The 13,960-nt window shown below is 40.0% G+C and overlaps 1 protein-coding gene across 5 annotated transcripts in view; it reads left to right on the top strand.

Annotated features, from left to right (window-relative positions):
- Nucleotides 1–13,960, top strand: part of myo3b (myosin IIIB) — a 198,974-nt gene that overhangs the window by 124,487 nt on the left and 60,527 nt on the right. For all 5 annotated transcript variants that reach the window (XM_077217020.1, XM_077217025.1, XM_077217021.1 and 2 more), the window contains 4 exons: nt 1,600–1,805; nt 6,295–6,406; nt 10,316–10,478; nt 13,274–13,354. In XM_077217020.1, coding sequence (XP_077073135.1) covers nt 1,600–1,805; nt 6,295–6,406; nt 10,316–10,478; nt 13,274–13,354 — 562 coding nt within the window. The remainder of the gene's footprint in view (nt 1–1,599; nt 1,806–6,294; nt 6,407–10,315; nt 10,479–13,273; nt 13,355–13,960) is intronic.

The raw sequence follows: 13,960 nt of genomic DNA, 5'->3' as shown, positions 1-13,960 counted from the left end.
TTCGGTGCCTGTTCTTGGCTATTTCAATCTAGCGTGTTTGGTGTCTCATGTCACAAATTTCAATGACGCTGGTAGTGACGATTCTCTCTTACCAATCAGTGATCTGCGGTGTTTACACGTCACATTTTAGGTTCGCTTTAAACCTAGGTACTGTACTAGGTACTGTACACAGTGAGCCGTACCCCAAAAGTGAGCCGAACCAAGCCGTACCATGGAAAAGCACCATTTGACTCTTTAAAAAGTTCAAAAAGACATCTTAAAACAAATTCATATGAATTGAGCACTTTAGTCCAAATTTTCTGAAGAAACACGGTCGCTTTATATTATAAACAGATTTAACTTAGGCTTTTATTCATTCATCAACTCAAACATCAGTTGTGGTAAACGGAAGCTCAAGCATGTTCACTTGATGTGCGAGAACCAATGAGGTTTATTCTAATGTGTTACGCAGCACATTTGAGCTTCATCAAGAACCAATGAGGTTCATTCTTGTTATGAGGCTGTTCAGAAATGACAGTGGAGGATCCAAATGCAGTTATTATTTTATTAAAACAAAACAACAAAAGTAAATCCAGGCAACAAACAGAAGATTCCAAACAAGAGATAACCAGAACAGAGCACACATAACATCCACGTAGGACAACACCAGACCAAGAACATGAGAAACACTGAGGTATGTATAGGCAAACAAGACACACCTGGGAACAATCAGGAACTAATCAACAAGAAAAACTACAAAAGACTACAAAACATTGCGCAATTAATTATTATTATTATTTTAATTTTTTTTCTTTGATATTATCTCCTCACGCTCCATCCCAGTAGATGGCGGAATATGCACCATAAGTTGGTTTGCCAACCCCCATAAAACATCAAAAGAAGAAGAAAAAGAAGAACATGGCGCAAAATAATTATAAAAAATAAAATAAAAAATAAAATTACAAAATAAAATAAAAGTCCACACAAGACAAGGGTAAAACAAGAATGGAATCATGATAATTCTTGTGTTACGCGTGCTGTGTGTTTGAGCTTCAGCAAGAACCAATGAGGTTTGTTCTTGCGCATCAAGTAGGTTCGCTTGAGCTTCTGTTTATGTCTGTTGATCAATGTTAATGTGTGAATAAGCCTAAATTCAATCTGTTTATTATATAAAGCAATCGAGTCTCAAAATTTGGACTAAACTGCTCAATTCAAATGGATTAGTTTTACGATCTCTTTTATGAACTTTTTGAAGCATCAAAGTGGTAGTTGCGTAGCTGTCAATGGAGGGACAGAAATCGAAAAGATAAAAAAGAGCTTCCTTTGTGTAAAGAAGATAAACAAAAATCTTACAGGTTTGGAACACCATGAGGGAGAGTAATTAATGACATAATTTAAATTTTTGGGTGGCAATACCAGAAATCTTTGTCCTTGTAGGAACATTGTTGGTCCCCTTGGGGACAACAGCTTCTAAATCATACTAAATTATGTTTTTTGAAAGTTTTAGAGTCAGGGTTAGGGGATAGAATATAACATTTGTACTATATAAAAATCATTATGTCTACACGAAAACCCAACGTGTGTGTGTATGTGTGTGTGTGTACGCATCTTCATTTTCAGTACTCTCTCATGGACCTGCTGTCTAAGATGGTGGTCGGCACACCTCATTTCGTCCGCTGTATCAAACCCAATGATGACCGCCAGGCTCTGCGATTCAATAAGGAGCGGGTAATGGTTCAGCTGCGTTACACCGGCATCCTAGAGACTGTCAACATCCGCCGGCAGGGTTATTCTCACCGGATACTCATCGAGGAGTTTGTTAACAGGTAGAAAACATCCACAGAGTAACATAACGCTCACAGAATGAGTGTTGTGCTTGTCCCACAGGGCCTGAGAAACAAAGAAGATCACACAAAACAAGCTGCTAATGAGAGCGGGAGGAGAGAGATTAGGAAAGACACAACACGACTGACAATTCACAGGGAGAATACTGTTGGGTTAAATTTTTTATGCACTTCATTAGCGTATGTTAAAAGATTTTTTTTTTCATTTTGTGGTTCATTTAATTAGTGATGTTGCTCATATTTAGGGTTAGGAATCTGAATAAACACCTAAAGGATAAGTTTCAAAACTTTAAATTCCCCCTGTGGTAAGAAATCAAGCTTTTAATATTGTTTATATGTCTATGTGGCGTTTTTAATATGTTTAATATGTTTGTGTACAAATTCATAAGTCAACACCATTGCTGAGTATTTTCTTCTTAAAACTGCAGTGAACCAAAGACTGTCTCAAAAACACGGTTTGAAATCGCTGTTGTTTCTGATGTCACAAACTACCTTGTAACCAATCATGTCATCGTGCCGGCGGGCTTTAGCATATCATTAACAGCAAACTAGCAGGGAAGTCCTGAGAGATGCAAGGTTATCCTGGTATATTTTTCTATTTGCCTTTCTCCACTAACGTTCTGAGTTGTTCAAAGCATTTCTGATGATTGTTAGAAGGCAAACTGAGATGGTGAACGGGAACATAGCTTGTGTAACATTAGCAACACATTATTAGCTGTTTGATAACATAGTCAAGCAAAAGGCTAATTATATTAATTCGCGTTATGTGTCCGACATTGTGAAGAACAATACCATTGTGCAGCGTTTACCTCAGTAAGTTGAGAAAGCGAGTGGATCTCTGAGCTGGTGTGAGTGAGTGGAGGCGGGGGCTAATTAGCATATTCATATAATCGCAGATACAAAATGAGACAAGGGTGTAAAGTTACATACAAGCTATTTTAAGGCATGAAGAAATATTTTTTCACAGAAACAAAAACGTTTAAATATGTCATTTTGGTGATCAAAGGTGAGATTTAAGAGATGAAATTATTGACTACAAGGGGACTTTCATTCATCTTCAGAACACAAATTAAGACATTTTTTTTTATTCTTTTATTTGGCATGTTTTACCATATTGATCTCTATGTACATGTGCTGATCAATGATTAAATGTGAATAAAAGCCTTAAATTATATCTGTTCATGATATAAAGCAATAGTGTCTCCTCAGAAGTCTTGGAATAAACCACTCGGTTCATATGGATTATCATATTATCTTTATTAACTTTTTGAAGCTTGAAAATTTTGGTTGGACTTCCAAAGGATGGGCGAAAATGATGAGAGAATATTAAAAATGTCTTCATTCTTGTTCCAAAAATGAACGAAAGTCTTAAGGGTTTGTAACGACATGAAGGTGAGTAAATGATGACAGAATTTATTTTTTGGATAAACTGGATACATTTTTGGATAAACTGTCCCCTTAGCCCTGAATAGTAAACTTTGGCATGTAACTTACTGTATGTGTGCTGTTAAGTGACTGGACTTATGATTTTCACCTGGAGGACAATGAAATCAATTAGTCTTATATTGAAGGAGAGACTCTAGAGTTCATAATATTATGGACTTGGGTCAAAAAGAAACCATGCAGAATCTTTCCTGCTCCATTTTTCAGAGGTTATGTTAATAACGGTAGTCATAATGATTGTTATCCTGCAAAGAAAAAAAAAAAAACATTCTGACTCCAAGTCCATCTTCATCAGTTATGCAGTCAAAATGACACTATTTCGGGTGTTCCTGTTGGACTACAGGAATGTTATTAGATTAATTAGCTGGAGCTCTGTGGCTTCATAAAAAGAAGACAGACAGACAGACGGTTAAGAGAGATCAAAGCTCCATGAGCGCATTTGAATACCCACCTCCTCTAGTGCTCAATAAAGCTCCTGGGAAACTCAAATCGCAGGTTTATTATCTATATATTTTGATAGTGCTGTAAGAAGACCATCATCTTATCAATAATAGGTCATTAAGCCTTTGAGAATACAAGTGATGCTAAATTAGACTCTGGTTGAGTAATTAGTGGTGAAATGGTACTTTGAAGGGGCGGAGAGAATCCGCTGAAAGTTTCTCAGCGCAGAGGAAATTCATGGTCCAAATTTACTTTTCCGAGGCTTAGGGAATCGCACTTCATTTTCCATAAACTTTTTAGCGTTTTCTTTCAACCCATCCATCTCTTTCTCTCGTGGGCCGTAAGATGGTGGACATGTAGGTCATCTCTTTTACATAAACATCCCAGACAATTTCTCCACACTCAGAGGAGCTGATCAAATGCAAGGCTTTTTTTCCCCCTGTCATCCTTTTGATCACAGAAGTGTCCTGATTATCTGTATTTTCCCCAGACTTCCCAGTCCAGTTCACATGAAAAAGAAATACTCTGTGACCGTTCTGTTTGCATGTTCTTAGTCGTACAAAGTCTAGAGCTCTTCCTGTCTGATCCACACTGACTTTGTAAAAATAACAGCTTCTATACGAAGAAATGGATTCAAATGGATCTCTTCTGGAAAACCTTCTCTGATGTCGTGAAGAAGTGCCTTTTTTGTAATTTCTACCAGAGACATAACAGCTATCAGGAGCATAATTATGAAAGAGCACGGTTCAAGTGGAATCAAAGGCAGTTTTCTTTCTTAAACACAAAGGCTGAAATATTCCTCTTCAGAGTAAATAAATACCCAGGATCAACTGTAAGCCTCAGATTTTTCGATGAGACTCGTTTATGAGATTCATGCCAGTTTATTTATAGGCAGGTGTTTTCAGAAGTATAACTGAAGTTCCCCAGACAATAACAACAAAGCTACAAAAGCCCCGCATTTATAGTTTTATCAGAGAATGAAGTGACACTTTACCTTTCTGGGTATTTTTTATTTTTGTAGCAGAAAGATGCTATCATAGTGAGATCTAGAAAGATAGTCTCATCATGCTCTTTTATCTCAGGTGTGTTATTTATATATAAATACACACACATGCATGTATGCATTTAATAAATATTTGCATGTATATGCTGTATATATTTATATATTATTTAGATTAGCCTATATATAAAAATAAATATTTTATGTACAAATAACACATTTTTCTTAAATATATACATGCATGTGTGTATATTAATATATACAAAATAATTATACACAGTACACACACATATATTATGTAAACACAAACTTTTATTTTGGATGCGATTAATCGTTGCCCAGCACTACTAAATATAGAATGTTGTAGGTATGATGTATGTTTAGGCAAAAACATGGAAACAAGTTAGCATATTAACTCTTCCTGTTACATCATCCTGAATTCAATCCTTTTTTTATACTACAAAAAATATGTCATCACAGTCACACCTTAGGCTATTTCAGGCATTTAACCAAAACATTTTTTTTTAAAGCTTTTACTTGTCTTGAAATGACTATAAAGGTTGTCAGGACGTTAACCCAATAATCATGACATCGAACAGATAAACTCATCTACTCACTAGTCTGCTTTTACACCCCTTATTGTGTTTATAAACGCAGTCTTGCAAACTATTGTAACCAAACTTTCAGGGAAAATTTATGTTTTTTAATTAAATATTGGAAGAGTTGTTGGAAGCTTCATGATGGTGACGTTGAAGTCATGTGAGCGTGGTGTTTATTGTTTTATAACCTACGTTTAGCTGTTTACTTCTGGTGGTTGTGTTTAGGCTTCAAAATTATTAGAAGTTGTGTTTATTTGTGAAGACTATCATGATGAAAAAAACATGTAAGAAACATGAACTTTTGGTCAAATAGCATATTAATAATCCAAAAGCCAATCGAAAAATCTTAGAGGGATTCAGGGTGATGCTAACTTCCAGGTTGGCTTACAAAATTGTCATCACTGCAGTACTCTATTTAATTATATATAAGCAAACTATTAGATTAAAATGAAAATACGCAAGCAATTTTTAAATGACACATATAAACACCCTGGCCACATAACTGAGTGCCTGTAGCCACCATGAGCAAAGATTACTTAATAGTGTTCATACTTAATTCTGCAGCAGTTGACTGATTCTCCTAGTATTATCTACAGTAGACCTCCTTGAGTCCAGTGTGCTCTGGTCAGTGTGCTCTTTATGCTGCACATTTTGGCAAATGTAGTAGTACAAGTTGGTGGAAATGTTGCGTACTGTGCACAGCACACATACTTCAGAAATAGTAACAGTATGCTATGATATTCTGAACATAGCAATTGTTTCCAAACTACCACTTTCTGCAAGCAAACAGAGCAACATTCAAACCTTTGACTTAAAACTCACTTGCACATAAAACGTGTATAAAAGAAAGCATCAAAACAATTACCGGTACATATTTCCCTAGTACAACTTACAATATGAACAGTCAAGTTGAATGAAAGTTTGAGGTTTGTTTTTTTGGCTTTTTTGACTGGTGTAATCTGAGTCTGATCATCTTGTTTTCTTGTAGGTATTACTATCTGGCCTTTCGTGCCCATCAGATGCCAGTAGGCAGTACAGAGAACGCCATCATTATACTGCAGAAAGCCAAGCTGGAACACTGGGTCCTGGGCAAGACTAAGGTAGATTTTGTGATTTTACTACACAAAAAAAAAGGGTGTAGAAACAATTTTTCACTCAGAAATGACAAAGAATCTGCATGTAACACATTGAATTAAACATGATTAAACAAAAATTGTGGTGTTGTCCGTTCTCACAAGAACATGATGCCCTTTCAGAAAAGGGAGAAAATGTTACAACGTCAGAAACACGGCCAGCATTTCCAGATAGTTTTGGGTCAAATGATGACCCAATCTGCCATTCACTATCCTGCCCTCTTAAATGCCCCCCCAACCGGACAACGACGCGTCCGTCGTTTTGACTTTCCTGACTTGAACCACGCCCATGGGTACCCCTTGAACCAGAAAGGATGGGTGTCTTTACTGGTGCAGTGCAAAGACTGTCTCTGACGTCACTCTCATTCTCCTTCGGGAGTGCCTTAATGGGTCCAGCCTCAGAGACGCTACCCAGCGCTTAAATTCTCTCATAAACAGTCTGCCTAAGGGAATAACTATTAGGGCTGAGGCCATCAGTCCAAGTAGCCTGAGGCATGTGCGGAAAGATACATTTTTCCCCCTCTGAAATTCGGCCATTTATCGGGTGAATTTTTCCACCCTGTCCTCCGACAGTCTCATTCTGAAGGTCAGTGACAGCCCCAGATATGTTATAGACTGTGGCGGAATCAAAACACTCTTTTCGGTGTTCAAACCTCAGGAATTTCCTGTGGGGTGGGTATATCTTTATGTGAAAATATGTGTCCTTCAGCTTGATCGATGTAAACCAATCGTCTGGGCGCACCAGTTTTAGGAGTGTAGAATGAGTGAGCATTCTGAACTTGTACTTCCTTAGGTATTTGTTCAGTGCACGTAGATCTAACATGGGACGAAGGGCACAAGTTCCTTTCTTTGGGACGAGAAAGTATCTTGAGTAAAACCCACTGTGGCTTTGCTCGGGTGGAACCACTCTTATCAGCCTTTTGCTCAACAGGGATTAAATTTCGTCCTGAAGAACATGCTTTAACTCTCCCCGCACCTGAGAATGAATTATCCCTTTGAAATGCGGGGGGGAGGTGGCAAACTGCAATCTGTACCCGAATTGTATTGTCTTTAATACCAAGCGGGACTGTGTGCACTCTTGCCAATTGTTTATTCGCACCGTTCTGGTGCCATCTTGTGGCTGAGTCAAAAACGAGTTTGTGGTCTCCACTGCGTATGCGTGGGAACTTAGCGCTTGGACAGAGTTTGAGTGGCTCATCACCTCTAAGGGATCGATAGTTCCCCGAGGTGATGTTATGTGTTTTGTGAATATTTTTTGCAACATTTTTTGGGGCATTGTGTTTTGCAACATTCTCTGGGGGTACATTGAAAACTTTATTGAATTTTGAACATGAAAAGTGCTTGTGACTAGTGGGTTGGTGTGCACCACTGTACCGGGTCTTTTGCTTTTCACCGCTCTGCTTCCCCTGACCCAACCGGGCGTTGTTTTCCCCACAGAACATCTGTGAACAGTGGAACTCGTGACTTGAGAAACGCTGAAAGACTGAGAGTCGGGAGCTAGCAAGTTGGGGGGTTGTTGACTCCCTTCCCTGGGGAAGACCCTGTCAAACGGTCTTTTTCTTCCTCTTCGTTCCGTGAAGATGGGGATGAGGATGAGAATGAGGAGCTGGCTGGACCGTCTGAGCTGCTGCAGGCGAATAGTTCTTCCTAGGCCAAGCAGTTCTCTGTTCCTGTACTCCGCTCTGACCCGCTGCATTCACGTTAGGTCTCTGCCGTTTCGGAATGCGAAAGTTGGGGGCTGGGCTGGCCGTGGCTTGTGCGAAGGTCTGTCTGAGTGGCGGAGGTGGTGCAGTCTGCATCTTTCTCGGCATACAAAGTTGCAAGGCCTCATCATCCCTCTTTTTTTGCTCTCTTCATCTCTTTTGCATCAGTGTCAGAGCTGAGCCAAAAATGCCCTCTGCAACAACTGGTGCGTCCAGGGTGGCTTCTTTTTCCCTGTCAGAGATATTAGCCAGATTAAGCCATCGTCCGCTCTCCTGGATAACCATTGTGGCCATGGCTTTCCCAGCGGCTTGAACCGCGCATCTCTGAAGACGCAGTGAGAGATCTGTGACAACACAAATCTCTTCCCAGTGTGTCTGACCTGGCATGGTAGACACTTCGTCCTGCAGCTCCGCTTGGTATGCGGTCAGCAGAGAGATCGCGTTCATAGCCCTGACAGAGAGCACGACTGCTTTATAAGCGTGTTCCGTCATGCTCGACTGGAAACGGTCAGCTTTAGGTGGCAACGTCGTGCAGCCGCCATGCGCTTAGGTTGCAAATGCGCGGCAACTAATGGCTCCATGGGGGGCATTCGGAGAAGGCCTTCGTTTTCCATCCCCTCCACATCAAGAACGGAGCCACCCTGCACGGGCATCTTGCTGGTAAATGGGTTGTCCTTCCACGTAACCGCGACCTCCTCCAGCTGCTCTGGGAAAGCAGGAAGGAGCTGTCGTGCTGCCCATTTTGCACTCGGCAGCCTCTTTCCCTCATAGCGAGACTTTGCTGTCTTTGTTACCACGGTCGGCCACGGAATATTTAGTTTCCCTGCAGCGTATTTGCACACATCTTTCAGATCAACAATGAGAAGTGGGGAGGATGGTGCCCTGCCTGCCTCTTCCGTGGGTCCCACTGCAGCAAGGAGTTGTGCTGAGTGCGCAGGCTGGGGGAGGAATGGAGAGTCCTCGAAGTCTTCCTCTTCATCAGAGAGAATTAAGTCTGATTGACCCTCTTCCTCGAAATCAAGCACGTCCTCTTCCTCGTCCTTGCTGAGCAGACTGGATAGAGGATAGAGCTGCCGTGGTGGGCAGTTCTACAGGAATGGATACCTGCGGAGTGGCAGCTGGCGCAGCGTAGGTGTCATAAGGGGATCCTGGCCCAACAGGCTAGCTTGGCGTGCTAGCCTGCGACAAAGGCTTTTCATGGTGAAGCGTGCACAGTGTTCACATGTGCCGGGATTCTCGATCGCTAATTGAGCATGTTTCAGCCCGAGACATGCAGAGCAGACCTGGGGTGTGTCCTTGCATGAAATTGTATTCCCGCAAGAACAGTCGCACGGAATCTCCCTCACTAGCTGGATTAGTCTGCATTGCTGCAGCCATCGTAGTTTCAAGCAATCCTTGCAATCGGCTGGAATGCTTATCGAAGGAGTCGGGCGAAAAAATGGCATGGTGTCCAGTAATTCATCCAGAAGTTCGTTGAAAGTTTGTAGGCTTCTAGGCTTCTGGTGTGAAGTGAGAAGGGGTTTTTGAATGTCGTATTGACGTTGTGTTGCTCCTCTTATACTGAGGGGTGGGGTAGCAATTCCCAGACACTATGTCATGTCTGCCAGCCAATTGGGGCTGGCGTAATGTAATAAGGGGTTCTGAGGAATACACGGAAGGGGCATATCCCATAGTGAGACACCAAAAAGTATGCTTGAAAGAGAACTTCCCATCCTCAAATGTTGTGGGCGAGGCTAAGTTCGGCTGGCATCCAGGCTAGGTATTCCATTTTTAACAGCTGTTTGAATGTCTGATAGAATATGTACCTAAAGCTGTGGATCAGGCAGGAAGAGCTCTAGATACATGTCTGACTTTGTGTCTCAGAGAAGGTTAAGTGACATGTCTACTATATATATATATATATATATATATATATATATATATATATATATATATATAATGTAATTTACCTTTAATAGCACAGAAAACAAATCTAGCTTTCTCTTTTAGTGCATTACCTGTCAGACCAATACTTCCAGGTCATGGTTTCTTTCCTCACATCTTTTTGTCCTCTTTCATCCCAGACCCATTGATTGCGATTATATTCAGACAGACATTTGAAGTTAGAGTTTTCATTGTGAGATATAAGTATGCTTCCCTGCATCTGAATAGATGTGTGTACATGTCTTTGTAGGTGTTTCTAAAGTACTATCACGTGGAGCAGCTCAATCTGATGTTGCGGGAAGTGATCGCTCGAGTGGTGTTGATTCAGGCCTACACCAAGGGCTGGCTGGGGGCTCGGCGGTACCGCAGAGAGAGAGAGAAACGAAACAACGGGGCAATTATCATTCAGTCAGGTTCTTATAACTCAAACTCATTACAAAATAACACTTATGATGACAGATGTATGTGCAGGGCTCAGCAGTAAGAATATATTTGTTGCATTTTCAAGGACAATATAATTGCGAAAAAAGTTGCATTTATAATTTAAATAACTTACTTTGAATCAAATACACTACCTTTCAAAAGTTTGGGGTCGGTACAATATATGTGCAGTAGATTTATTTGGCAAATATATGGACAGGGTCGTAAGATATGTAAGGGTTCAATCCAGCAAGACACTCCAATAGGTCTGTGCTCAGAATATCGATACGACGACACATCGTCATGAACTCCTGACGATGCGCGTATTGATACAGCAACTGCTGTATCGATACTGTCGTGCTTTTGAATGTAGCCAATTCAGGGCTCGAATTTCAGCACGGGATTGCGAGTATTACGCATTATTCTAATCATTCCCGCAGGTCTCCCACTTATAATGCGGGAAATTCCCGCAAACATTTATTGAGTGTTCAGCTGTGCCGCGTCTTCTGTCTCTCTGTCTCTCAAAATGGGTTGCTCAAGGCAAGTGTCAAACGCGCTGAAGGCGGCGATACTACACTCTCGCTTTTAGGAGTTAGGACATGACGGAATATGCACTTGCATATTCACAAGCATTACATTGTCACTTAAGTTTACCATTCGCTCGTCTTTTTAAGTCTTACAACGCTAAACATTCAAGCGATTTTAAACTATTCAGTACTCGCACGCTCTCTGAGAGATGGTTTTCTCTGCATGCTTACATAGAGTAAAGCCGCCTCACAAACAGCCTGTGAGTAACAAAAGTTATTTTTCACGGATTAGCCTATATCGCGTTTACAGACAAAAACAAGCAAAATGATGACAAAAATGTCAGTCTTGCAGAGTATCCAACAGAGTCGGTTATGTCTTAAATAAGCATAAAATGCATGTGACATTATAATGAAAACCGGATCCGTGCACTAGCTCTTAAATTGACAGCAGCCATATGTGTCTGTCATTAATATTGTTGTCAAAACAACAAAAGATAGCTTTAATTATAAGGAATCTGGATTTATAGTCGATGTATTTAATTCAGTCAGGACTAAAATAATACCCTATGTTATTTTACATTTAATTACTTTACGTTTCTGTAGTATTTCTGAATACTAGTGCTAGACCTATTCAAAAACTTTTCTCTTTATTGGTAGGCTTAGGGCCTTAGGCTATCTTTATTCTATTGTATTTATTTGTTTAAAATGATTTCCACCTAATGTTATTACTGTGTTTGGTGCACATTCCAATACTTATTTAATTTAACTCTCATTGTTTTTTAATGACAAAAACTAAATAGTTTTTCAGTTATCACAACTGTTATAACACTGTTTATTCAATAAAGATATTACTGTTACTTAACTGCTCAAAAGAAATTTAAATTCCAAATTGATCCATATCGTGATACGTATCGTATCGTGGCTTTAGTATCGTGATGCGTATCGTATCGTGACATTGTTGGTGATACACAGCCCTACAGTCCAACCAGGCAAACAAAAGGCAAATAAACGGGTAAACACAGGAGAAGCGAGGTCATACACAAAAAAACAGCAGTGGAAACCACACTCAGTAATGCATTAGAAAGATACAAGATTTTTCAAGGTATGTAAGTACAGGTTCTTGAATTTGGTGGCTGATGAGGGTAACAAGGTACAGGTTGGACAGAGGTTCAGAAATTCAGGAAATGGTTCCCTTTTTGACATTTCTGACATTTTGGCTGTGTGAGATTCTCCAGTTTTGTTGCTGCCGGAGTATCTGAAGCACGAGCTGTAAAGGCTTCGCCTTCTCCTGGAAAGGGGGCGGGAGCAGCAGCTCATTTGCATTTAAAGGGACACACACAAAAACGTGTTTTTGCTCACATCCAAATAAGGGCATATTTAACAAGCTATAACAAATGATCTGTGGGGAATTTTGAGCTGAAACTTCAGACACATTCTGGAGACACCAGAGACTTAAAGGATTAGTTCACTTTTTAAAAAACTTTTGCTGATAATTTACTCACCCCCATGTCATCCAAAATGTCCATGTCTTTCTTTCTTCATTCGAAAAGAAATTAAGGTTTTTGATGAAAACATTCTAGTATTTTTCTCCATATAATGGACTTCACTGGGAACTAAACGGTCCAAGGTCCAAATGACAGTTTCAGTGCAGCTTCAATTGGCTTTAAACGACACCAGGCGATGCATAAGGGTCTTATCTTGCGAAACGATAGGTAATTTCAAAAATAAATAAAAAAGTTTAAGTTTTATAAGCACAAATGCTCGCCTTCCTCTGTTCTGTGATGCACGTTCGTGACTCTCCTGTTCGAACTCGTTCATCAAAATGAATGAATCTTTTTTCGAGTCATTTAGTTCATTCAACGAACAAAATGAACGAAATGACTCGAAAAAAGATTTGTTCATTTGGATGAACGACTTCGAACAAACTCGTTTTTAATAACTTTAATAAGTCTTAATAAGAGGCATAATAAGTCCCCTTTAATGCTGATTAAAAGTATTAACTTTTGAACAGTAGTGTATATCATATTATGATAAATGAATGTTCAATGGATCAAAGACATTACTATAAATATACAAAAATCTTACTAAAAATTACTTATTACTAAGTAAATACCTGAACTACTTGTTGAACTCGGTCAACAGAAAAAGAAAATCTGTGTACATTATACATTGTACATTGCTGTGGCCGGTAGAAATTGTTTACCAGTAACTAATTTTCTGTGTTTTATTTCCGTCATCTCTTTCCTTCTGTCTCTGTTCAGCCTGGAGGGGTCACATGGCCCGTCAGAATCTGAAGTTGATAAAGAAAGAGCGCGAGGAGGCTGCTGTGCAGATCCAGTCAGGTACACATCTCTGAGTGCTCTGATCAACCCAATACAATTCATGTCACAAAGTTGTGTAAATATTTCCTGGAGAATTTCTACTCTATACTTTTTTTTTCTCTCAAGCCTGATTTATTGGAATGAAAAGTAACACTCATTTGTAAACCTATTTGCACATTAGCTGCAAACAATGAATTCGCTATAACAACCGCCTTGCTCTACATCATCCCTTACTTATATGATACAGTGGCTCCTGTCAAGGGTGGGATATATAAGGCAGCAAGCGAACAGTCAGTTATTAAAATTCACGTGTTGGGAGCAGGAAGAAAGGGCCAAATAGTGATGGGTTGGTGACTGGGTCAGAGCAGTGTTTTCAGTATGCAGTGGTTACCTACCAAAAGTGGTGCAAGGAAGGACAACCGGTGAATCAGCGTCAGGGTCATGGGCGCCCAAGGCTCATTGATCATCTATGGGATGTGCTGCTGCAAATGTCTTGGCCAGATACCACAGGACACGTTCAGAGGTCTTGTTGTTTAAGCAGCACGAGGGGGACCTATACGATTTTAGGCAGGTGGTTTTAATGTTGTAGCTGATCAGTGTATATATGTGTAAATTTGTCAGATAACA

Source organism: Siphateles boraxobius, unplaced genomic scaffold (genome assembly GCF_051911475.1).
Source record: "Siphateles boraxobius isolate OS27281-9 unplaced genomic scaffold, OSU_SipBor_1 7, whole genome shotgun sequence".
Taxonomy (NCBI): Eukaryota; Metazoa; Chordata; class Actinopteri; order Cypriniformes; family Leuciscidae; genus Siphateles; species Siphateles boraxobius.
Note: the sequence above shows the minus strand (reverse complement) of the source record. Positions and strands in the feature narration are given on the sequence as shown.